A 27378-nucleotide genomic window follows, 5' to 3' on the forward strand; every position below is an offset into this window, starting at 1 on the left:
GGCACTCTAAGATGGGTACCAGGAATTCATGCCATTCATCAGAGAGGAGCATTCATGTTGTATGCTGTAATCACTGCAATTAAGGACCGTAGTACTACTTTGTTGTGGGTATCACCCGCCTCGTATTTTTTTTTACCTCTCCTTTTTCTCAGGCTTGCTTATCCTCAGCAGTGAAATTACTTATGGCCAACGTACTCATTCCTGTATCCCCCCAGTAATTTACTACAACTTTTCTGTTCCTTGTTACCCTTTGATTGGCCTCTCCATGTAGTCATGTAGCACGTAACACAAGATGGATTGTATGGCATTCTCTGCTGGGGAAAATCAACACATAGAGCAGGCTTACTGCCAAGATGCTCATAATTAAACTGTTGCTACGGACAGGATTACATCAGTGTTTCTATCAATCATTTACTGCAGTTTTGTGGCTATCGGTACTTGGATTTATTTTTTTTTAGGTTTTAGTTTTTATCTTCCTTCTACTTACCTTAGTTTTCAACTGAAGTGTTGCAGCACATAAAGAGAGATGTATAAATAAAAATAATTATTGGAAAACATAGGGAAAGAAAGAGAACCCAATTCTGTCATTCTGACTGTGAAGCCAATATCTTTGTGAGGTGTTTGCATTTATTCAGCTAATAGAAGTGGCCAGATGCAGTCATTCCCATTCAGCATTCATTTTTGTGACTAAAGAGACCGCTGCAAAACTAACACGAGGTGGTAAAAGTCTGTGCTGCCAGAGTGTTACCAGTTTGCATTAAGATGTTGCAAATGCAGTAGAACAGCAGGTGTAATAGAAAAACAGCAGCAAAGCAGTTAAACCTTTAATTATTTTTTGTCCCCATCCCTTCTGATTCACATGGAGTAAGTTGTGAGGTGGACTAACAACAGTATAGTGTGAAGTACACTGATGTATTGGAACAGAGCTTGCTTGCCTGAATACGATGGCTGTCCTTCACCTGCTACCATATCAGTGTTACTCTTATACCCTATTACGATGATCTTCAGCAAGTAATTCCTTTTGGTAGTGCTTAAAATGTTTCATATTATAGCTAACTAGTGTGCAGTGGATTTAATGTAGAGAGGTCCAGGATTACAGCACATACAAGTTAGTCTGAGGGGTAACAAATGATATCAAGTGCAGCTGAGATCACTGTAACGAGATAAACAGTGTGGTGTCACAAAATTGTCTCCCAGTTGACAAAACAATCCATATTTTATAGATTGCCATAAAAATTGAAGGATGGAGTCAATTATAGCCAATTATGATGCTACATTTACTGGAGGAGTTTTCATATCCTTCAGGGAGGAATAAGGAAATGTTCCAGTCAGAAAAAGCTTTTGCATTTGCTTCCTTGTTTTATCTGAATGCAGGGGTTTTTTCCTGTTTCTTCAGGTGAGAGCTGCATATGAAAGCTGGGACCAAATTATCTTTAGGAAAAAGATTTCATTTTTTTTATGTTCTTTCATGTTTCTTCATGTTGAGCATAAAATTATGGTAGATAATATGGCAAATAGAACAAGAAAGTCGAACATCAGCACCCCTCAGTTACCTTTGGGTTTACTCCAATAGAATTGTAAATGCAGCCTGGTGATGGCAAAACCTGCTTAGACAATGCATGCTGACATCTTGAATTTGACTTGCTCCTTTTCCAAAAAGGAGCCTTCATGTCACTAAAGAGATACCTAGTAGATACTGCATATTTCTGAATTTAGTCTATTCAAGTGAAAATAAAGGAATGAGAGCATGGAACAGTTTGCTGTGACCCACAGTTGCTTTTCAGTGAATAGACGTAAAATGGGATACAAAAGCAGCGTATTGAAGATGAGCAGATGGATACCCATATTAAGGTGTCTGGTCATAGTCTCGGTGGCTTAGAGGCAAGCATTCATTTAATGACATAGTACTCTGTCATTTAGATTATCTCCCTCCTCCCATTTTGATTCTCAGGTAGCGTACTGGGGAGCTGTGCTCATGCTGTAGGACTGACTGTGAGTCGTTTCCCTTCCCTAGCAAAGCATGCTGCTGGTAATTAATTAAAGATTCAGATACATAGATAAAGGTGTATTCAGAGACAAAAGCCAACAGTAAACAAGTTGTTTGAGTAATATTTCAAAGTGTTATCCTCCTGTGTTCAGGATTTCAATTCACCAGCCAGCTTCAGAGGGTGACCTAGTACATGTACCAGTGACAAAAGCTACTTGTAACAATTCAGATCATGCTTTCTGCTTTATGAAATGGGATTGTAAAAATCCTCTCAAAAATGACATCTGAAATAGCATTAAAACACAATTTCCCTTTGATAAGGTTTTAACGCACTCATATGAAAAGTGACACTGCTTTGAGTGGCTCTGTGTCAGCATTATGCGATGTGTTGCACATAAGTGACATTAATCCATTAAGGGTGTGAGGGTCACTTATTTTTCTCGTGAGGTCATTAAATACCTTTATTGATTTCTGTTCAATCAGTTGCATTCTGCTGGAATACAGCGATCTCTAGACATGCTAATAGTGCTGTTTCTAATAATGTTCATAGACCATAGTTTTAAAGACAGATATTACATTCAAAATAAATTATCGTGCCTAAGTGAAACACAGAGCAGCTTAGGGAAGCGATAATATTATGCTGTTTGCAAAATACCTAAATCTCCTTTAGTGCAAAAGATGATTTTTGTGACACAGATGTTCTAAAAATCAGTAATTACCCATCTTCAGTACATTTGTTGCTTTTTCTAATTGTACAAAATTAATTTTTGTATTTGGACTACTTCTGTTACATGATGATAAAGCATCTTTTAAAAATCGAATGCAAGCCTGGAAACCCTGTCATAGTAAATATAAAATTTGTAGTACTAGTATTTATGCTGAAGACTGTTTAAACTTTGGATCGTAACAAATGCTGTACACTGAACTGGTGGGTACTTACTATATTACTAGATTTATTTTTTCACTTCAAGCAATGTTGTATATATGAAATGCTAGTGGATCAAATGCCAATAAGAGTACCTTTCTTCATGATGAACAGATCTCCTAGGAGGAAGTATGTAAGACTCAATTAAACATAACAGGTGCATTTTAGCTCTGTATGAACGGATGCACACTAGACGAAAAAAATAAGGGAAAAAAGGCATGTTCTGCCCTCCCTACTTTGATGCTATCCTAATGACTTTATCTTGACAGTTAGCCTGAGCTTGTTTCCTTACCTAAAAGATAACTTCACTTCTATTTTCTATTTTTCCTACTTAAAAGGAAATGAAGCTTCAGATGAGTTTAAAATCTGACGGAAGAGTTGTGATAGTCCAGATCAGTTGCAATAATCTGATGTTGTAGTTGTTGTTTTTTACCTCACCTCTTCTAGCTTTTTTCCCTTTGGACGCAAATGGTTCATCAGAGTAAATTCCCAGTTTTGCCCTGGACATAGCAAAAGCAGACTGGTACATTTATCTCTGCAGCTAAAACATGAAGTTTTCACTTCCAGGCAGCGAATCACATCCTGCTGAGGAATTACTGTTTATATTGTGGGTTTCTTCGCTAGGACCCTTAAGGGACTCTGACAGGTCTTGTCAAATAACGTTGGTCATCCTTGTCTCAGACACCAAATGATCCCAAGGAGTGGCAAGTTTATTGCATTGTCTCTGGAGAAGCTGTTGTTCACTCAGCATTTTCTTCATAGGCTGCCTGCCTGATTTTGTTGAAGGAAACCTGAGCAAGGCTGTGTTATTAATGAATTATGACAGGCCTTTTGCCTATCAGGCAGAGAGGTTCCTGCTATCTCCTTTTAAGAGAAAAACTTAATGGAAGATGCTCAGCTGGGCAAGCTCTCCGATGATACTCCTTAAGTGCTCATCCCAGGCTGATGTGAATACGCAGAGAGCCGTGAAGCTGCAAGTGGCAGCGTTTAATACCGTCTCCCTCATAATGCCTGAATAATTTTCCGGAGAGCGATCGCCACTGCTGTGAACGTGGTTATTTGTTTATTTTTCACCTTGATCTTGGCAGATTGCTGATCTAGCTAATCTGCTGCACGCGTGGGGCCAGCAGCGGGGGGGACCCAACAACGTTTCCCTGCTCACAGCGCTAGCGCTCTCCTGAACACGACAAGATCGGCAGCCGGAGCTTGAGGCAGGCTCCCAAAGCCTGGCAGAGTTACGTGGGCTGGCTCCCAGGTCTGCTCTGCAAGGGGAGCGGAGCGATGCCGGCGGAGGATGGGAAGGAGGTGACGAGGGAGCCGGCTTATGTTTTTCTTAATGGATGTTTGTGAGCAGGAAGGAGATGGCATGGGCTGTCGGGGTGAGTTATGGAGCACGTTTTGCAGTCTCCCTCCGGTTGGGTGGCTCATTATGTTAAACAGTGCAGCTTTTAAAGTGCCGTAGCTCTCCTTTTATGTGCCTTGGCCTTCATTTGCTGAAATGCTTTGAGTTCACGGCACTCAAGTAATTTTGGAAACGGGATGTAATTACAAAGGTTTCTTATGCTTACCAACAGCTTTTTTGAACCAGTGTAATTATCATTACTTGCGGATACTGTAAATTGAATATCCCCTCCCTAATTACATTAAACTCAAGGGTTGGCTGCTTAAACAGCCAAATAAGAAAAGTTCATCCTTTACTATAAATAGAAAAATTGTTCTTTTAGTTCTGCTGACCTTTAAAGTGAAGTGCTTTACGCAGTGTCGTCAGGTGTACGTTATAAAGATAGCTTGTAATTAGATCTGTAATGAAGAGCTCAGTTAGAATGGCTTTTGGAAAAACTTCATTTATTCAGCGTTTTCTAACTGCTTGACAGAATTAAAGTTTCAGGGTGCATCAGGACTTCTAAAGGGACTGGCTGCTGTTTCGCACTTCACCTGCTCTGCACCAGTGATTTGTAGCTGCCTAGTGCTACTGCCAGTGCTCAAAGGCAGCTGCTGTAGCTGCAGCAACTTAGCCCTGCCTGTTGAAAACAGCACAGGGTCAAGGGAACGATTTATCCAGTGGGCCAAGGGTTTCTGTGATTAATATTTCTTCTCTCACTTCAGGAGACAGATAATGACTTAATTTGTGGTGAACTGCAGAATAAAGAAAGGGAAGAATCAGCTCACCTGATTTTTGTTTGGTTTTCTCCAGTCAAGGAAAGTAACTGTAGTTGTGCTGAAATGCAAGTCGTCTTGTCCGATAGAAGGACGCAGAGCTTTTGTTAGTGAGTTGATGTGCCTGCCTTGTGTCTGTAACAGCTTCACCAATTCTGTGCATTGCTTTAAGAACACTGAAGGCATTTCTCTGAGAAGTTTGATTGACTTCCACTTACTTGCAGTGACTGAAATTTTTAGTGCGTTGCTACCAGCTAATATTTACTTTGCTTTCTTTATTCTACTTTAATTAAAATCATGCCGTTTATTCCCTGTAGAAGCTTTTTTGTTAGTCAGGACTACTTATTTTCCCAGAGCGCTTCCTGCTGAGTGTCCTTCATGACCTGTCATAAAAACGTGCTTGGACAGGACAAATTGAAAAGTGTGTCTTCAAAAAAGAAAGAAACTTCAATTACAGTTCAATGGTAGAGAATTATGGCAATAGGAAGAGAATAGGGGAAAAAAACCTTATTACATAATGGAATATTATAACATTGGAATTGAAATAACTCTTAAGTGATTTTTTTTAATGACATGTAAGGCTAGAACAATGGCAAAAAATAATTTGCAACTTGGTCTATTTTAGAACATGTGTTATTAGTCCATCCATACTCTCCTGTAGGAACTCTGAGCTAACAGTTTGAACTAATGAAATACACTGCATAGATTTATTTCTTGTTGAAAAACACTTATGTTCATATTTGATACATTTATGAGTTTAAAGAATAATTATTCATCACAATTCTGTTTTTTCTTCCAAAATACTTCCTACCTTTCTGTATTTATTGTACGATAGGCAAAGCTACTTTATAGATTGTGGTAGTAGTGTATTTCTCTTACATACATGCATGTGCATATATGAAGTGAATAGACAGTATTTTATGCAAGGAAGTAAGAAGAGTACACTACGTGTAGCCACTATTGATAGACAAATAGACATGCAAATAGACAGATATGAGTAGTATCAGTCCGTTAGGAGACAGGCAAATCCTTTCTCATAAAAGCAAGGAGATGTTTTAGTAGGGTTGTGTAGAGATTAGCTAGAAATATGAAGGCCTAGACTTAATTTAGTTGTTCCCTGTTAGAGAACCTCAGTGGGTAAAAATATTGGTGTGTTGTTCAAGCACCGAAGAGTCTGATTACAGTGGCACCTTGAGCAGGCTAGCCAACAAGAAAGAAAACAAGGAAAAGAGAGCAGTGAGAAAGGCAAGACTTTGAGATTTTTAGATTCATTTATTTCTACTCACCCTTTTGTGGGCACTTGTGTTTACCCTTAAGACTTAAAATATTTAGTCACTTCAAAATGGCACAGCAAAGCTGGCTGGCTGGCTGTATACTGCTAGAGTGAAAGTAAATCTTCAAACTTGTCTTTTCCCTGTTTCAAATACTAGGAAAGCTTGTGCATTTAGCATTTAGCAGTAGCTATTGATACACAGTAATGCTTTTTAATAGAGCTTATTCATGGTACGTAAGTTGTCAACCTCTTTTTTGAATGGTTTATCAGCAAGTATCTAGAAGGTGCTGTCTCCTTGAATTTTGGATAGTCTCAGGGAAAATTGTTATGAAACTGAGATGCAGACAGTGTTAAAACTGCTGTCTCTGTCCCCCTAATTATATGTCACTCTTCTGCATTAAGCTTCTTTCTGTTTTGCTCCTACTTTTGTAAAAGTAAACACAAAATACTCGGTGATGAAGCATGTCCCCTAAACTCCTCCCTACTGGAAGCAGAGACAGTGTATGAACTGGGTGGCATTACAAAGTGGCGTAATTGTGTTCTGGTTTTGTTTCCTGTTCAGTTCCTAACAATACCTACTATTTGGGCTGCTTTCTTTTGGCAGCTGAGCACTGAGCTGACATTTTGATGGCACTATTTATTGTAACCCCAAGGTCTCACTCCTGAGTGGTGATGTTCAGCTCAGAGCCCATCACTGCACATGTGAAGTTAAGGTTATGTTTTCCTATGTGCATCACTCTACACTTATCCACACTGAATTTAATTTACCATTTCATTGTCTAGTCACTCAATTTCATAAGGTCCTGTGATTCTTCACTGACTGCCCTCAACCTTACTGCCCTGCCTAAGTTTGTATCATCTGCAAACTTGGTTGCTTCAGTGCTCAGCTACCTTTCCAGGTCAATTACAGGTATGGAAAGAGGAGCAGGTCTCAGTGCAGATCCCTGTGGGACTCCACTAGTAGGCTTCCTCCACTATGCAGGCCTGACCATTTACCACTAATTTCTGGTTATGTCTTTTAATCAGTTACGTTTCTGTGCAGAGACCTATATTTTGCCATGGGTGCTTAGTTTCTTTAAAAGCTTTGGTGAAATACATGTTAAAAGCCTTTTTGGAAATCCATGTAGACTGCGTTGACTGGATCACTGGTTTCACATGGGTGTTTGAGCTATTCAAAGAATTGGGTTAATTTTGTAAGACAGGACTTTGTTTTATGAAAACTGAAATTTGACTCTTCTCAGACATGTGCCTACTTAGTCTGTTTGTTATTATAGGTTCTGTTAACTTAACTAGCATATAGACATCAGGCTTGCAGATTGCCATTTCCTGGAGCTTTTCTGGAACCTGTGTTAGAAGTTGGCAGCACATTAGCCACATTGGAGACCTCAAGTAGCAAGGCACTGGGGAGAGGGATGACACATCATCATTAGTAATTCAGCTATTCTACCTTTGAATTTTCACTCTGGGATGAATGCTGTCTGGTGCCAGCTATTTGTTACTTCATACAGAGAAAGGACTCGGGTGGTTTTGTTATACACTTCTGTAACACCCAGCACAACAGAGTTCCTTGTACCCACCAACATAATAATAGTCATAAATTAAAATCAGATCAGGTGTTAAAAACTGGATTGAAAAATTGTGACTCTTGCTTCTATCATTATCTGCAAGTTTTAGTAATACACTATTCTGTTCTGTTTTGTTTGATTTTGTATATTTTCATTTCCTTTATTCGTGTTTGAGAGAGTAATGCAAACAGCTGAAGAAAGGGCAAGATTTCATTTACAGAGAATAAGACTTCAAAAATCCTGAAAAAACATAGAGTGGTTATATCAGTTATTTAAATCTGGGATGTTATTTGAAACCATGGTACTCTAGAAAAAGTCAGATGGAAGCAGTATTTTTAATTAGAGTTTCCTTTTAATAAAAATGTATATGGCCTCCATCAGTAATTATCAGTCTTAAATTACATCAGTCAAATTTTAGCTCGTGGATAACAAATGTGCACCAGCGCCATGCCTGGTTTCTGAGTGAAGCTTTTGTGATGCTTCAGTTTAGGGGAATATTCCTCTGGCATTCCTCATTACACATCTCTTGTGCAAAGCTGAGCAAAGTTACAAGTTGTGGGTTTGTTTTTTTTAAAAAAAAAAAAAGACTGAAGAAGTTTGGGGTCACAATCTGCCATTTCTTTGGACAACGCTGTGTCGATGTTTGTATTGTATATTCAGATTTTATGGATTCAGAACTGTTTTTTAGTCACACTGGGCTTAAATTTTGAATCCTTCAGGTTTTTGAGCTTTTTTTAACTCCCTGATGTGGGGTTCCCACCCCCCAAAGCAAAAGGACATTGAGTGATATGCTTGACAGCAGGTCCTTTTGCTGCTTGGAAGCAAAAAGCAATAAGGCTCCTCAGGTGTCTACAAAAACATAGCCACAATTTTACTGCAAAGCTCAGCTGAAGAAAGCTCCCTCCCACTCAGGGTGGAGGCAGAGCAAAAGATTGTCTGTTCTTGTGTTTTTATCTTAAGGAAGTGGGCTTTGTGGCCCTTTATAGGGTCCCACGTGACATAAAAACTGGCAGCTCTGATCCTCCAACTTCACTTTGCTCTGTATTTCATGTCCTGTCAGCTCTCAGTGGGAGAAATGACTGATTCTCTTTTTCTTCTGCCATGGGCGTTCAGGGGCATAAGGTATGATTCATCACAGACATGCCACTCAGTCTGATACTCCATCATGCTCGTATTGAAGGCATGAGAAAAGAATACAATTGTAACTGGGATTACAACATTTTTCCAGTTATGCTTAAGGACTTTGCTAATTATAGGAAGAAACAATTTCTGTATTGGTAAGTTTTCAGTTGGTCAAGGTGAAGGTAGAAAAGGTGAAGAGAGAAAAACAGGGCAAAAATGACCAAGTAATGACATAAAACGAATTACAAATAATACATGAAACTAACATGAAACGCATTTAACTTAAATGGTTTGGCAGGCAAAGATTAAATGGAAATTTACCTACAGTCCAGGGCACTGCTTATATAGGGAGGTTGGTAGTGATTTCATTCCTGGTCGTTTGGGTTTTTTCAGTTACTGCAGACACACCAGGAAACTGAAGTATCCTCATAATTCTTCACCAACATAAGGAAATACAGTGTAAAAGAATTGTCAAGTTCTATTCCAACCCCACTTTTTTAATGATAAATACGTGCACTTTAGGGGAAGGCTTCCCCACATCCCTCCCCACTGTATTCATAATTTGTAGAGGAATCTTCTGGGTTTTGCCTTTAGAAAGATCTCGTTGGCAAAATATCTTGGGAGTGGCAGAAATAGGGTAAGGAACAAGTTGGATATCAGTGCTCCAATTTGCTTGGACGTTGGCAAGATCCAGCTGTCAGATTTGGTATTGAGGAAAAAAATCCCTCACAGGTCTGAATGGCAGAAAACTTTGAGGCCTTTTGTCTTGGGTTGTACTTTCAATGAGGATCACCTGCTAGGATTATAGAGACGTATTACACCCATGTTAAATCCAGTTCATTACAGGGACCTTGAGCATTGGTCTCCTGAGGACTAACATCTATATAATAGTAATTTGGAAACTGTAGGAGAGAAAGTGTTTAATAAGAGGATTTTGAAAATTTGTTTCAAACATAAAATAGACATGGAAGAAGACACAGAAACTACTTTTTTAAACAAAAAAAAAAAAAAAAGGCAAAGTGGGAGTTTAGGTAAGGATAAGAGGCATTATGTAGAAGATGGTCTGCTCCTTGGAAGATTTCTGAAGATATGCAAGGATAGGCATGAGCTGTGGGCTTGTGCATACCAACAAGTCATGACAGCTGAGTTGGATGTCCACATTGCCATCTTAGTACATAGCATCTCCCATATAAGACTGTGTACATCCACACATGTACTTTTTCACACCTGCCTGGAGTGTCTCTAAAACAACAATGTTGAACTTCAGATTTGGTATCGGGTGTGGTATTTTCTGGCCACAAATTGACCGTTTGTGCTTCCTTTTTGTCGTGGTTTAACCCCAGCCAGCAACTAAGCATGACACAACGCGTGTAACAATAATAATGGAATGTTGTGGGTGGAAATGCTGTTGGAGTTGCTGTAGGAAATTAAGAGACCTCAAGATAAACAACGAAGCTTGGTCTATTTCCAGACCTCCTCTGGAGAGAGCAGCTACAGAATGCATAGGTAAACTGGGACTGACCATAAAAATATTTCAGTGGATGACTTTAAATACAGGTATTTTGTGTAGAGAATTCGTTACGAGTGTTCTTTCAGCTCCTTTCTGCAGTTTAGGGGTGCACAGCTTATAGCCTGGATGCTAGATTTGCAAACAGTGGTTGATTCAGTCAGTCATCTGCTGCTTTTGAAGGGCTGGCTGAAACCTTTTGGTGTTGGGCCTTCTTTTCTCAAGCTCCCACTTCTTCGATGCACAACAGGCCAGCCTAGCTTGCAGCCAGCACGCTTTCTGCTCCAGAAAGGCCTTTGCTGAGGAGGGTAACCAAGGCCAAGCTGTGTGAATTACTCTTCAGTCGTGGTCTGCTCTCGGATTCCCCCTGTCGTGGTTTCAGCCCAGCCAGTAACAAAGGACCATGCAGCCGCTTGCTCACTCCTCCCTGCCTCCCTCCGGCGGGATGGCAAGGAGAATCAGAAAGGAGAAAAGGCAAAAAAAAACAAGCAATCAAACAAACAAACAAAAAAAAACCCCCACAAACCAAAACCATGGAACCCTCTTGGGTAGAGATAAGGAGCATTTACTGGGGCAATACAAAAAATACAACAACAATGGTACTGACAAAAGAATATACAAAATGAGTGATGCACAGTGCAACTGCTCCCCACCTGGAACCCGACGCTCCGCCACTTCCCACCGAAAGCCCCGAGGCCCCCCCCCAGCCCGCTCCCCATTTATATACTGAGTGTGATGTCACATGGTATGGAATAGCTCCTGGGCTAGTTCAGGTCAGCTGTCCTGGCTGTGCCCCCTCCCAGGTTCCCGTGAAAATTAACTCTATCCCACCTGAACCCAGGACACCCCCTTTCCTGGCAGTAAGGGAGCAGGCAGGGACTCAGTTGGGCACAAACCCAGGGGTAATGCAAATGCAGAATAGTCACTGTGTGCATGTTTAGTAAATCCAGCTTTTCCGGAAAGCATTATGCCTTCTGCTCTGGCTGTGCACTTGCAGCCCAGTTGATTCTCCCAGGCTCACCCCATTTGGCCGGTTCTTCCCAGCCTGCAGACGGTGCTGCTCCCGCCGTGGTGTGGAGCTGAACCCCTCTGTGGTACACGACACGGCTGGATGGATTTATCGTCGAACGCACTGTCATTTCACCGGCAACACTGAGAATAATTTCCAGACTTCATTGGTGTAGGCACTGCCTCCTGAAAACATAGACTGGGAGAACAACTAGCAGATTCCTCCTTTTTGCGTGTTTATTTTAGGTCTTAATAGACTTAAGTATTTCAGGACTCTGTAGTAAAATAAATGCCTGAGGGAGCCTAAAGTGTTCACACATAACTAGGGCTGGCAGGAGAACAAGAATTCAGTGTCATGAAAAATTTAGCAGGCTTGGCATTCATCTTGATGAGGAACTAAACACAGTTCTTCAGAGATTTCAATTAAAAAAAAAAAAAAAAGCAAGGGAGAACAAGTTGCTCTGCTATTAGCTGAGGGCTCATTAGCTGGGACACTCGCCTGGAAGGTGGGAGACCCAGACTTAATCCTCTGGCCTGAATTAAGCAAAACATTCAAGCATCTTTTCTTTGGTTAGGCACTGTCTCTGCATGTTTGTTTCTCTTACATTGACCAAAAGTTTGGTTAGCCATCTGAGATGCCTTAGCAGGTGGTTGCAAAAGTAGTTCTAAGTCCCTTCTCGTGTTGAAGAGTCTGCAGTTCCTTCTGGTAAGTGGTTGGGGGATCCTGCATAAAGTGCCCAACTGTATCCACTTAGCCCATTTTTTTTAAACATGTCTGAGTTTGCTTTCATCAAAAGAAACAATGGCATTAGCAGTATTACTTGTGTATTTATGTTATTCCATGTACATGTCACAAAATGCTGTAAATAATTTTTAACTATATTTTGGTATGCCAGTGGTTTAAATTAAATGGCATAGTTGTTTTTACTAGTGCTACTACATTCAACACTCCCACATACTCTTGTCTTGATAATTTTTTAGTGGAAATTCCCTTCCTTTTCTACAATACATTAGTTAATTTGTAGCAGAAGCAGCATATGAAACTCTTTAATTGTGGTGCGAGGGAAGATAAAAGAGGTGTCCATTAATATGAAGGGTGTATGGAAATAAAAGGGCAAGGAGAGGTAATATGGAAGGAGGTAGAGGTTTCTTTGGCTGTAAAAGAGAAGACTGGGATGTCAGGAAGCCTTGTCTCTAGGAGGTCATAGATGCCATGATGTAGGTGGCACTGCCTTGACTTTATATATGTTGTGCAATTCTCAGAGGAACATTGCTTGCTGGCTTTGCAGTGTTCAATTCATAACCTTTGCAGGGGATAGGAGGCATTCAAGATAAAAATAGTGTATTTTGCAAAGCAAAAAGAAGAGGGAACATGTGTTTCTGCCCCCAGACTGGGATCTTGGTAGGAGATGCCTGAAGCAAGAAGATAATTTGGTGCACTCTGTCCAGCAACTTTAGATTCAACTAGCATGGGATCCCCTCCTTCAAAGCCTGGTTTATAGAAAACTAGAGGGTTGGTTTGGGTTTTTTTTAATGGATAACATCAATGAAGACTAATCTGAGTTTGGGGTGGGAGGGGAAGAGCTGGATGCATTTTAATCCAATAGATTCCATGAAAACAGACTGTAACCATAAAAACGTCAAATAAAACAGTTGTATATTAATGTTTATAAAGAATTGTTTTCTGCTTTTTCTGCTAATCAGGCATTTTCATAAATGTATCTTTCTTCCAAATGGATATGTTGTTGTTCCCATGGAGCAGCTGCAGTAACATATTGTACTTGCATGTTAGGATTTTTTCTTTCAGTTGGAATGATGCATGAGTCATTTATGCCTAAAACATAGTAAAACTTATTATACCATCATTCATACCACATCTTCTGAAATAAACAGATCCAAAAAGACACTTGCAGTGAAAGTTGGATTCCTGAGAGTTTGCATGGGCTGATGAATGTTATGGGCTGATGCATCATTTTTATTCAAAAGAAATTTGTGTATAGTTCTTAATATCGCTGCCTGCTCACCTCAGCACACATAATCTTAACAGCAGTGTGACAGAGGGGTTTGTATTAAACTGCATTGATTAACACCCTCCTCTATTTGACAGGATCTGACTTTGAAGTATCCTCTGATTTCTAGTCTACTTGTGGATGTAAAAATTCTGACCAAGAATTGACTTTGTAGCTTGTACTGCTTCAGAAAACCACATAACGAATGGTAACCACTTCAGAAAACATGTAATGAATAATTATTTGGACTACTAGGATACCTCAAAGATAAGTAACAAATACAAACAACACAAAGAAAAGAAAACATCTCAGATAACTGAGCAAGAGAGCTAAGACTATTCCTTTGTCTTTATCTCTTCATGTAGATACCGTGGCATTTTGAGTGTAGGAGGCTAAATCAAGTAGCATGTAGTAACAGCAACTGCATCAGAAAACTGCATGCATGTTAGGCATAAACATGCCAAAGTACAAAAGGAATGAAATATGGGTAAACCCGGTTTCAATTCTCTGTTTCTATTCCTCTTTGTGCTTATAAATTGCATTTTATATGGTCTTATCCTTTCAGAATGAATATGTTAGCTTGTAAGTGGTCCTGCATAATCTTTTTCTTACATGGTATTGCATTATCAAGCATCATATAAAATTAGTTACTTTGTGCTGTTATGAATGTGGACAAAGTCAAGCCATTAGTTGGCTTTTTCAGGGGCTGCTCTCATAATTGGTTACATTACTTCTTTTTATAAAAGGAGCATTGTGTGAATACAAATGTAATCTTGGCCAAGAACCTGTTAAAAAGCATCTTTTTCAGAGGGGGGAAAAAAAGCAGTTGAATAAGAAATTTGTTCATATCTGTTCTTATCAGTAAGTGCTTTGGTAGGTGTTTTGATAGTAGAGATTTATGAAGGTTGAAGTGAGGGAGTGGATAATCTTGGAAAGCATGTGCAATAAAGTATATGGGGAATTTTAGTTTTACAGGGCAGGGCTTCCAGACTGATGCCTTTAAATGCTTTGTGTGTAGTAATTGGCTTTTATCTGGCAGGTTTTACAGGTACCGAGAGGTGCATCTTGAAAGTATAATGCTACAACATTAATAATTTTTTCAGGAACTCTGAGGCTTGTGCAGCTTCTGCTGGCTATCCTACTGTTTAGATGAAGAGCAGTTGTTTCAGAGTTTGCAAAGCACTCAGAAGAGAATTGCCTTTCATCTCTTTTCAGAGAGATGGATAACCTCTGTCTGTTGGCAGATTTGGATGGCCCAGTTGGCATTTCCCTTGTCCTTGGACAAAGGCCCAAGGATTCTGGAAGCAGCTTGGTAAAGAGCGTTTGTTACTCTTGGCTCCAGTCAGGCGTAAACAAGTATTTTCTCTGTTTTGGAATTTTCCTTATATGTATTTTGGCCCAGTCTTTTGGGCCTTTTCTATTTTCATTGAGATAAAACCTCTTAGAAGTAATCGGTGTGGTTTGGTTTACTTTGTTTTTTACTATTCTGAAGTGGTCAACTTGGCAAAGAAATAAAGATTACGTTATTACTGCTGGATTTTATAGCTAACATTTCATGAAACTTTATTAGAACCCCCTTTTGTTCATTAGCTCATAACTTTATGAAAAGCACTTTTGGACTGAAATTTTCCATGTTTAGTCTGAGGCCAAAGGGATTTTTTTACCTCCATTCAGCATTTTCTGACCTACCTAAGCTAATGTGAGTGGTTTGTATATTTTTTTTAAGAAAAGTTAAGTCTGCATTCTGAACTTGAATGGATAACTAACTGTATTTGAAATTTATGGTCTTTAGTTGTACGTACAGTTAGAGCACAATGCAGTCCTGCCAAGTATAAACACGGATATAATGTTAAAAAATTAAAAGCTATCAAGTAGGATGTTTATATAACTGGTCAAAATATATTTTAGATCACAGTAATTTCTTATGGTGGAAGAGAGTGACTAGAAATGTGCAACTCCGTAGTACTTTGCAAATACTGCTTAAATTTTCTCACCAGTTAAAACATTATTGTTTATATATTCAGGAAAAAATAAGGGACTTTGTTGATGTGGGGTTTTTGTTTAATGCTGAATTTCCAGAGACACCTAAATAAGGAGTCCAGCTTTCTCTGAGTTCTCAGTACCCAACAGTTTTTATTGTTCTCGGTTTTCTAAATCATCCCTCAACAAGACTAGGCTTTGTCAAAAATCTGGCCCTAAAATGCCACCTCAGGCCCATTTCAACACTGCTGCCTTAGCAGCTTTGGTAGTGAGCTAACTTCAGTGATCATGCAGTGGATTTTCATTTAAGCTTTCCAGCTTCCTGCCTGTGGTGGTCTATTTGTTTCTAAGGTAGAAACATTTTCTCCGCATGGGCAAAGCTGATAAGTTCTGTTCCAGCAGAGAAATAAATTACATACTAGATGTAATGAGACATCAATGTCCAGTAAATGTCCTGTTGCTTGCGAGAGTGGTATGGCGTGAGACAACAGTTGATAATTTTCTGGTAATTCTCTAATTCCTCTGCTCCCCAAAATTCCTTTGTTAAAGAGTTACATTTAATATAACTGAAAAAAAGCCCCAACAAGGAATGAAAATTGAAAGTGCAGCAGGAAGGGAAGGTGTTTTGAAAATGGAGCGATGAAGAACTAACAAAACTACCTATTCAGTTGCGTTACCTTCAGGTGTCTGAACCCTGTGCAGTTCAAGACTTTCTCACTGGTTAAACAAGTTTGATGTTTTGTTAGCAGGACTGCTTTCTCCTTTCTTGTTGCTAAACTTAGGCTTTTGTAAGCATCACATGGTTCTTTAGTTTTATGGGAAATTTTATTGGTTTATTTTATTGGGAAAATGCAGAGTGTAGCAGGGCACAATGTTTTATTTCACATAGAAGGCTCTGGTGGTAGCGCTGCTCATTCTGGCGGCTGCCCGACAGCATGCTGGTCCTTGCAGGGCCATGCTGGGAGGCGCACAGAGCTCAGGTCGAGGCGTGTGCCAGTCCCTGGGGCAGCTTGCCATCAGGAGCTGGTGAAGATGGCAACAGTCATTGCATCCATCCCCATCTTCCTCTTCCTTTGCTGTGCTATGGCCCTGATCTTTTGAAATGGCAAATACTCAGAAAAATGCAGCTAACGGATATAAATAACCACACTAAAAGAGTGACTAGTTTGAATATTGAGAACTAAGATACAGTTTTTATAGATGAGGTTTATAGAACACTTTTTCAGCAGTTTGTTGTTCTTCGTTAGGTTCTATCAAAATCTCTTTAAATTGCCATGTTCCCTTCTAAGGAAGCAAGTCATATTCTGTGGTGTGCAAGCATAGGCTATCCAGTGTCATTAAGAGCTTCTCTGGATGCTTTGCTTTAAAGATGTGGTTCCCTTTATAACAGACTGCAAGGCAGTGGCCACACTGATAGCAAAAGTAGGCAAAACTGGCATCCGTACCACTGCTTTGCCTGCTTTTCTCATGTAGGGCCTGGTAGAATTAAGAAAAACAAATTTGGTTAGTATTTATTCTGATTCCTGTTTAGACTACTTCTTACTGGGGTGGGAGGAGTGAGGGTGGGAAATTACCTGTTTCTGAAAACTAAATGATTTGTGAGTCATTCTCAGAGGATTTATTTTCGCTTTAACAAGCCTCTCCCCCACTCCCTTCCAAAAAAAAACCCAACCCAAGTTCTCTTTTGCTCTTCAAGATGCATTTCCTGTCCTATTCCAAAAAGACTTTTTCCGACCCCCCTAATTTAGCCCAAAGCAACATTGAAAATACAAAGTATGCAGGCTACCACAGAGTCACGCTGGAGGAATGATAAACCAAATGTGACATGGCTCAATCCATTTCACCTCTAATAATAAAAAGTCATGGATAGGGAGAATAAAGAAGCATTTCTTCAAAGGTTACTTTTTTAGGCAATTACTCTTTATGAATTGCCACCTGAGAGAATATCAGCATCCAGAAAAAATATACAGTCTTTTACAAAGGCCAGTATTGAGAGTGGAAACTTGGTAAACTCTTAAGCCTCATCACTGAGTGAATATAAGACACACAGAGACTGAGAGTGGCTATGCTCCTTACACCAATTATAGTATATGCCACCAGCTGCTTTTTTGATGCGTAGTTCCATTTCGGGGGGGGGGGGACCAAAAAAAACCCCAAAAAACAAACAAAAAAAACCACCACTGGTGGGTTTTTTCTTGGTTTTTGCTTGTGTCTGTAGTGAGTTTGTAGTTCAGGGGTTTTAAATGTGAAAATCCTGGCAGGTTTTTGAGAAGGGCTGGGTTCTGTCTACAGCACTGTGTGATGCTTAGTTGTTTGTTTTGCACGTGAATAGGTGAATAGGGAGTAGAGAGAACGACTGGCTGCACATCTCCTCCACTCAAGAGACCTCTCCTGCCCCCTCCCACCCCTGTGTGGTGGTCAATGAAGCAGTAAGCCCAGGCAGGTGGGCACAGCAGTGCAGGGCTGTGACTGAGGCAGCAGTCATTAGCCACAAACGGGTGCCTTTTGCGTTGCATCGGTATGCAGCTGTGCGTATGTGCCTGCGTGTAGAGAGACCGTGCGCCTCTGTAACTTGGCCGGATTTGAGCAGGCACCAGCTTGGTGGCTGTGGTAGGAAGGGGCCAGGTCTGTGGCCGAGCCATGCGGGGTCCAGACGGGGACCCCAGGAGCTGCCCTGCCTGCACAGTCCCAGCGCCATGATGTTCCAGCTGCCGTGTGCTTGCTGCCAGGGCTTGCGAGTTGGTGGCAAGTGGTAGTGGCTTGGCCAAAACTGTGAGCGTGCAACTGGTACAGCTGAATCTGTGGCTGAGCTGGATGAGGCTCTCATCGCAAGGCAGAGGAGCTTGAATCCCAGCAGATGCTCTAAATGGAGAGGTGACATTTTCGTGTGAGAACTTCTGCGTCTCAAGTGGAGATAGGAGTTAATCAAAACATTTTGCAATCTGGTGTTGATTTCATCTGCTTGCTTCTGTCCAAAAAAACCCCGCTTTCCCCCCGAAAAAAAGAATTGGGCATCTTTTTCTAAAAATACGGAGACCTGTCACTCTAAAATTATTTTCTGAGTGGAATGAGGATTTTCGCTCTTCTGGAAATAGCTCTCTGTTCACCTGCCAACATTTTGCATGCCCACTTTTAATTAATATTGGGGGAAATAAAGTGGAAGGTTCAGTTGAGTTGAGCAGAATAGCTCCTAAAAATAAAACCTGGATGCTAGAGATGCTTGAGTTTTTAGTTCAGCTCATGAACTTTCTGCCTAGCTGAGTGGACCTTTGCTCTGCACCTGGCTCTTTTGTTATGAGGTAATTCCTTTTGAAAATAATAATAAAAAATAAAAAAAGGTAGTGAGAGCAATGCAGTTCAGTTAGGATAATCCGTCAGTTAAGGCTCAGATTCTGCAATTTCTTTACAGACAAAACTCCCATTTAAAGCAAAGATGAGCACTGCCTGAACTCAGGATTGAAGAAGGAGCCATTGTGATCATGCAGTCTGACCCTTGTAAGAACAGGGCACTCCTTTTCATTTAGCAATCTGCTGAGCAGCAGCTGTTAAATTCCTGAAACCACCAAAATGCCTCAAAACACAAAGTGTTTGCTTCAGAAATGAGTGTCGGTTCTAATGCATAACCATTTTTCTTAAGATATCTTTCTCTTTTTCAGAAGACAATTACAAGAGTTGTATTACAGACTGTGGTTATTACACTACACTTCCAAGAAGAAAAAAACCAAACAACAGACACACACAAAAAAAACCAAACCAACAAATTACAGTATTTCAGGCCAGCATTTCTCTTGCTTTCTAATGGATTACTTTTGTTTTCAAATCAATGTCCTTTGATTATAGTCTTGTAAATTTCCAGCTTTCACAGTCTACAGAAGCAGTTGCAACTTTGTGAGTTAAAATACATGTTAAAATACAAGGTAATGCACCTGTTTTGTTTAGAAGTAATAATGTTTCAAGGAAATCTAGGAAAGGTAGTTGTCATTTGTATTTAAGATTTGCATCTGAGATGTAATCACAGTTCATCGGTACTCAGAGGGATTTGAAACTTGGAAAATACGCTTCCCAATTCGGGGGTAAAAGGGTCATTATCTGTTATGTGTACAAACAAAGCAAAACAAAACCAATTAAATGGAAAAAACCCAGTAGATTGCAAGCATCGTTCTTATGCATTTGAAAGCATTTATTTTAAAAAGAATGCTTGGCACGTAGTTTTTCGCACTGGAGTGTTTTTCGCTGTGATGGATTTATACAGTCTTATTTATGTATGTGTATATGTGCATGTGTATATATTTGAAAGACCGTCTATGCATGTATTTCCTTGGGGAGATCTTCACAGTAGCTAAAATGGTCGACTCTGGTATAAGTAGATAAAAAGAACTGTGTTGGTTATAAATAATCGTTCTTTGTGTGCTATGCCACAACACTTTTCAATAGATCTATTTGCATGTAGAGTTTTAATTAAGAGATAACTGTCACTGCAGGTTGGCTGCAGAAGGCTGCAGTATCCAGCAGAGAGATAAATGCCAATGCCAAGTCATACAGGTTGAAGAGCATACAGGGAGTCCATAATAAAAAATGAGTTTACAATTAAAACTCACTTATTACTAACTTACTGTGTTACATGCAGAGATGAAGAGGTCCAAAATCCGGTTGCTTAGGGCTGTACATAGGAGGTGAGGGGGGTTGGGTTTTTAGGGGGTCTTTTGGGGTCAATCTACGTGTCATACATTGGAAATTGAAACTTCGGGATGCAATCAGTAAACTTGTTAGGAGGGTATAGGTGCCCTATTTAACAAGAGTGTGTTACAGCTTTCAGCACGCTGGGAAGTCCTAGAACAGATTGCAAAGATTCATCTCAGCTTGATTCAGAAGGGCTATAAGTGTCCTTCTGCCTGTTTGAAAGGGTTTTGGTTTCTAATTAATTTAGCCAGAAGACACGTTATTTCTGACCTTCACAAACCACTGCCTGTCTCATCCCTGTTTTAAGAGATCCCATTAACAGTTTTATTTAAAAAAAAAAAAAAAAAAAAAAAGCAACCTGTCTTTTCCTGTTGTGAGGAGCAAGGTACAAAATGGACATGTATAGCTACTGTGAGCCATTATATGTATAACATTTTTCCACAGTATGTGGTATGTTTGGGGGTTTATATGACATAATAGTGCCATTTAAAATAACATGAAATCTTCATTTCGTGAAGTCACCAGAAAAAAACCCCATTAATTTAAGTAAAGAAAGGAGATACCTACCTTGTAATTTAATAGCATTTTCTTCCTGACATTGAAGTCAGTAAGTACTCTTCAACACTAACTTCAAAATAAGACTCTCCCCCTCTGCTTTGAGATGCAGATAGAGGAATTTTCTTTTTCAGTCTTAGTGACAAAGGCTGCCAAGACTGTGAAAGGAAAAATGCACTGTTCTGCCCTAGCTAAACAGTCTAAACAGAGATGTCTACTCTTGTATTGCCTTAAGCAGCTATCATAAGTTGTATGTAAGAGTTAGGTGTAGGATTTATTCATCCTGATTGAGATGAAAATAATGGCCCTTCAAATTTTTATAGTGAAATTACTTTTGTAAAGTATGTAACTCGCAATACATCTTATGTAAAATGAATTGATAATGCCGGGTTTTGAGAACTAATCTGGATATGTGAACAAAAGTTCAGCATTAAAGAAATTCATGAAGCAACACACTTTCCTGAACTAAAACATGATCTTAAGAATGTGTAGATTTATAATTACAGAAGAAAATAAACAATGTTTTTCCTTTCTTGTTGGCATCATATTGCTACCAAAATGTCTCTGTTCAAAGAGTTTGAATCTGTTGGGAAGTTTTCATAAGTGCATGTATTTTAGGGCTCTGCAGAAACTTTCTGGGTCATCTATTCCAGCCTGCCCACCCTGCAACAGCAGGAGATCATTACTACTGCTTCTCTTCCATCCTACTTTTCTCCTAAATGCCATGTTCCAAAAAGTGTCCAATACTATTTTCTCTAAAATACATCTAGTGAAGATGGAGTATGTAATTCATCTATGCACCTGTTGGTGTTGAACCAAAGTGGTTCTCTAGTATGTGATAACAGATAAAAGACGAAAGCTGAGCAGTAGTTGGATTTGTTCTTCAGAATACGATATAAATAAGCTTAAGTGCTGCTGATGGCTTTTCTTTTTTTTTTTTTTTTTTTTTTTTTTTATTAAGGGAAAGGGTGTAGGCAACCTGTACACGACTGTAAGCTGTGGATTGTGGCCAGGTAGAAGTGTCCCTGAGGCTCTGGGGTTGCAGGCACAGCTCCCTTTCCCTGCGCTGGCCCCAGCCCTCCCCGTGCCCTTGCTTCTCTGCTCTCAGTCTCATGGTGTTAGGCAGCAGCGATTGCCAGAGGCTCAGCCTTAGACTTACTTAAGCCTTAATATACTCTAATGTAGAAAGTTCCACACATCCCTATGCCTCCTATTACTACCAGTCCATTGATGACAGTCTTCCCCACTGTTTATTTGCTATCTTTTCATGGGTTGCACTTTATCATACTTGTCCCTTTCAGCTTTTCCATATGTGACCTCAGCTCTGCTTCCAATTTTTATTTTATACGGTCTTTTAGATCAGTGCTGATCTTTGCCCAGAACAGTACATTTTTTTTAACATAAATTACCTTGTACATAGGTATTTAAGGTATCCATTATTAGCTCAGGTGTATTTCTTTGTTAATGTTCTTCTTGCAACCAGTTTTCTTTTGGTTTTACTTTCTTTGGGGACTCATATTATTTCCTTAGCAAATTTATTTACATCTTCACATATTGCTATACTGAATCCGTTCCTGCTGGAGTTTGCCTATATTTGCTGCAGATCTTTTTTGCATTTTCGTGTGAGATAATTTTTTTGGACACACGTAAAGGTAATTGAAAGTTATGTATTTTTGATTATGAAAATGCCAACAGATTTAAAGTGTGTTTATCCTCATAAATAACCTAAAAGATAAGATTTAAGTACTCTTAAGCCCAGTATACTTTCTCATGAAAAATACCTTACTATCTTATATCAAAGTCACGTCGTAAAAACAAGAATGTTTGCTTTTTTACAGTATGGGCAAGAAAGTCAAAACAGAAGAACAGATATTTATGCTAAGTATATACCACAAGAAGCAAAATGGGGGAAAAAATCAATATATGTGTTTTTGTGGTTTTCCTTAGTATGAAATATGCTTTGCATCATTATGTGCCTCCAAGTTGTATGCAAAAAGTGTTATAATCAATATACTTGGCTTTTGTCATACTTAATGATTTTTGCAATTTATAAATGTGTTTGTTAAGACTTCAATAAGAGATATTACCAAATATTTTTAAATGTCTTTCATGCCATGTAAAAAAAACTGAAGAGAAATGTGCCCATCATTTACGATCCCTCTTTCTAGTGTGTTAAGTGTATTTTTCTTAACATGTAGCTTATTCTATAAATGGCAGTAGAGATAGCTATCCCTCTTTCCATTTTGGAATCAAAGAGGAACTCACTGCAGAAATCTGCCGGTGCTGGATGAAGTTGTACAGAAATACGCATCCCAGCTGGTTGGCCTAGGGTTCTTGTGAAGAATTGGCTCATACTATAACCAGCTCGCTCTTCTCTGCAGACCATGTAACTTTGTGACAAGAAGGACCTGCCTGCCAGGATTAGGTTTATTTATAAAAATCAAATCACCAAAGTTGCGTAATTTCCTGGTGGTGTTACAGCCCTAACCACCTGACTTTTTGCGGTAGCAGAGATCTATCCCCACCGAGTGTAGTAGTGGGAGCTTTGCTAATAGCCCCACACTTCCACCCCATGCCTGACACACAGTGTTTTCTAAACTGAGAAACTCAGTGAGGTGGAGCACCCAAAGTGATGCTCTTTCCGGATGGCTACTCGTCAGTGCAGTGCAGTTTCAACTAGCCACATAGCACTAAGACAATTAATAAATTTGGATAAATGAGGGAATTTACAAAATAATTAAGGGACCTTGGCCATGACACTTTTTCAGGCAACAGAATATTTTGTATGATTACAGTTTGCATAATCAAGGCTCTGTTGTGTGTGAAATTTAATGAGTGTAAATTGAGAAGGAGAGAGGAAGCATATTGAGAACAGTGTTGTGTGTAAACTCTGTAGGTATTACTGAGATGCTGATTTGCTTCAGACAGTATACATCTGGAACATATTACTATAGCTCTCCTTTCTAGTCAGAGAAGTCCAAACCAAGTAAAGGAGATTTGTTCTAAGCTAAAAAAAAAAAAAAAAAAAAAAAAAATTGTAAAGCTAATCTGTATTTTGAAAAAAACCACTATTATTTATAACTATTATTTGGATTACTCAAAAAATGAAATATAATGGCTAAATTGGCTTGGGTACATTAAAAATAATGCATTAAATACTCCATCAAGAAATAACCACGAATCCAGGTTACTGAAGCAAGTAATGTAAAAAATCAAGGTGCAGCAAAAAAATCAGGTGACACTTTATTTTGAACTTGAAAATGTGCCCACACTCTCCTTCCAAATTCACAAGTTGAGCCCTGTAAAATGTCATTCCGCCATCCTTGTTATTTCCCTGGCTATAAACCTTAGGTTTCACACAGGAGTTACTTGAGTAATAGTAAGTGCTCACCTACCTTCCAGAACCAAACCTTAGTCCTAAATTGGTAATAATATATATTGTGCTGTCCACTATAAGAAGAGGTAAATGACATGTGAAAGAACTAAGCAAACGGTTTGTGATGAGGCTGTCACGGGTTTCTTTGCAGGGAAACCAGTTGGATAGGACTTAGCAACGTGTTTTAGAGATCTTTAAGATACTGTGTGATGGGATAAACTGAATATGAAAGCAAAAAAAAAAAAAAAAATCAGCATGATTCTAGCAGTGTACAAAGGAGATGGAGGGAAGGTAATTCAAGCTATTGGTGCCAATATGATTTATTGTATTAAACTCAAATATAACATTGAGAGGTGCTGCACCTCTCCAGCATAACTGTACTACTGAGTACCACAAAAACAAGTCATTATATGATGGAAAAAAAACCCTCTTTAGTTTAAATGTAGATTTATAGTTATGAATGGTATCCATGCAGGCTAATCTAATTTTTTCAACATAAAGTATGGAATAAAGCTACTTCATTTTCTGGTATAATTCCCTACCTACAGGCAACGTAATACTTTATTGAAAAGTAGTCCAGCAGTCTTACTCTCTCAGAGTTAGATCTGTGCTGACAAAATACTGTAAAGAACCAATATATTCACTGGCTAAAATAAGTAACTCTTTCTCTGCTGCTTACTGGGTTTAATTATTGTTTTATTGAAGAACTAAATGCATTGTTATGATATACTAAAGCTTTATTTAAATCTGTCTTCCTTCATGATGCCTTTATGATACTTTCAAGGTGTAGAAATGGGATGTAGTCATTGCGTATCCATGTTTTAAAACAACTTGTGCAGATGGACTCAAGTTTGACAGGTGAAACATTTTAGTAGGTTTTAAATAGTATATGTGTCTGAGAAACACTGCTAAAAACTTAAATTCCTGTCAGAATAACTAATATGGTAGAAGTTTTTAGGACTGTGAGTTTCCCTGTATGTGTGAGCTTGGAAAACTGTTCCTGTTTCTTTGCTTGTCTGTATTATTTTGTTCCATAAGTAGATTTTAGACAGGAGTGTCCCACTGAAAGAAGCAGCTTTGTATTTCAGTACTTTTGTTCTGCTTAAAGGCTTGAAAAACACTGTATTTTTCAAATGGTTTTACAACAAATATTTCATTTCAGTTGGCACCTGTTTCTCCGTCATTCTGTGTTGCAGAGACATTGGAATTCCAGGTAGTGATAGACACTGTCCATTGAAATAGCAAGTTGTGGCATTGTGTTATGTTTTCTAAAGTGCTTAAACCAGTTTATTACAGGGAATTGTCATACTTTCTTTGTCCATCTTTTTTTATTGTTGGAAGTAGACTATTCACCTTTCAGTGATGCAAAAAATAAATGGTTTGTTGTTCATGTGATATCTTGACCCATATTTTAAAATTTTTTTATTTTTTTTCATAGGTCCTCCCATGCCATCCTCCTCATCTAGTCCATCAGTTACTGAACATTTACACTCCCCTCCTCCATCACCCAATCTCCATGACAACCAGAGGTGGTTATTAAGTAATAATGCCAGCCAGCCAGTTCAGGACTCTGATACAGATGAGGACTATACTGCCAGCTCATATCTAGTACAGACCGGTACTATTTCAGTGTCTGTCCCAGGTCATGGTAAGAAGAGGACACTTTGTCCATAGTTTGAATACCTTTTTATTTTCCATCTTCTTACAAAATTGCCTAATAAAAATTAAATATATCAAAATTACTTTGTATTTTAAACTGATTCTCCCTTAAATGTCGCAAATGATGTTTCTACTTTACTGTAGGATAAGCAAGAGTAGACAGTAACTTTTAATATATAAAAGCTCATTTAAGTTATTTTATAATGCAATACTTACATGAATCAATAGCCATTCATGATTTATTATGTAATGTAATTTGGAGCAATGGACTAGTTTTTAGTTGTACTTTTTAAAGGGTAGGCTGAAGCTGGTTAAACTGTCATGATGTTTAGCTTCAGAATAATGTAAAAGTTGTCTTTTACTACCTCATCAAGTTCAGCAGGTTCCAGCCATTCCTTTAGTATGTTTCTGATAGAGCACTCTAGATTGAGGAAAGAGATCTAGAGGAAGAGGAGGTGTGCAGTGAGAGAATAGCTGCAGGGTTCCATTTTTGTTGTGTGATGAAACAGATTTCTTGGGGTAGGTAGACTGGAATAATAATTTGTTAATTCACAGCCTTTCCCGAGTAGATCAGCAAAGCTTGGAACAAGCCTCTTAATTTTATAAGGAACATTTCTTTCAATTGTGAAGAACTCTCCTGCAGATGAACCACTAGAGGGGGTTTGGGGAAATATTTTCCTACAGGTTGCACATCAGTTGGTTGGACAGAATTATTCTGCAGTGCAAAAACATTAGCTTTGAGCTTCTCTTCCTAGTTTTGAGTGCAACTTTGGTGTTCTGTCTAAAAGGCCAATCTGCTAAGAGCAGTTGTGTATATGAATTTGACAGGGTTTTTTTGGTTTTGTTTTTGGCCACGTTAGAGGCTTGGATTAAGATCTTTAAAATTAACCATGATAACTTTATTTTTGCATGTTCAACTTGCTCAATATTTAATCTGTAAAGAACTCCAAAAAATATGGTAATACATTGTCATAATCAGGGTGTGTTATGAAGATGTCTCCTTTCCTTTATGTCTAGGGATATGAAATCTGTTAGAAGATGTATGCTTATCCAAAAGGTAGTCTAGTTTAGTTCAGTAAGTCAATACATTTAGATTACTGTATCCACCAGCCCTTCCTCTACAAATGAAAAATGCAAAAGCAAGACAAAGCTGCTAAAAATATTGACTAGTCGGGATGAACCCCTTACACCTCCTAGCCTCTTAGGAAGCTAGTGTTTATCGTTCCTCTAGATTTTAGCGTTTTGCTGCCTTTGAAATTTTCAACAGTTACTTGCCAGTCTGTGTTTGCCAACCTTGAGGAATGTTCCTTAACCCCTTTCACCCCAGACTATGCAAAATGATTTCAGCTGGTCTCATGGCAAGTCAAATCTTGGCCTTTTAGCAGGGCAAATAAGGGTGGTTTTGATAACAAGCAGGACAGAAGTTAACACTGTGGTGTACGTTGAGAGAGTTGTTCTTGGTAAGACTTTAGCTGAGCAGAAGGGAAACCCAGTATACTCTGTAAGTATGTGTTCATTCTCCCCTCCTCTCCCTGTTCCCACTGTGCTCCCCTGTCTCCTCTATCTGCAGGTGTC

The 27378-nt window shown here is 39.1% G+C and overlaps 1 protein-coding gene across 10 annotated transcripts in view; it reads left to right on the forward strand.

Annotated features, from left to right (window-relative positions):
- The window catches only part of TENM3 (teneurin transmembrane protein 3), a 478347-nt gene that overhangs the window by 276686 nt on the left and 174283 nt on the right, over nucleotides 1–27378 (forward strand). The window contains exon 3 of one of the 10 annotated variants that reach the window (XM_049792545.1): nucleotides 25583–25792. The exons of 8 other annotated variants lie outside the window; for them this stretch is intronic. In XM_049792545.1, the coding sequence (XP_049648502.1) occupies nucleotides 25583–25792 (210 nt within the window). Of the gene's footprint in view, nucleotides 1–4181; nucleotides 4292–25582; nucleotides 25793–27378 lie in introns of those variants that run through there. One more of the 10 variants, XM_049792552.1, reaches the window with a different exon arrangement.

Source organism: Accipiter gentilis, chromosome 3, assembly GCF_929443795.1.
Source record: "Accipiter gentilis chromosome 3, bAccGen1.1, whole genome shotgun sequence".
NCBI lineage: Eukaryota > Metazoa > Chordata > Aves > Accipitriformes > Accipitridae > Astur > Astur gentilis.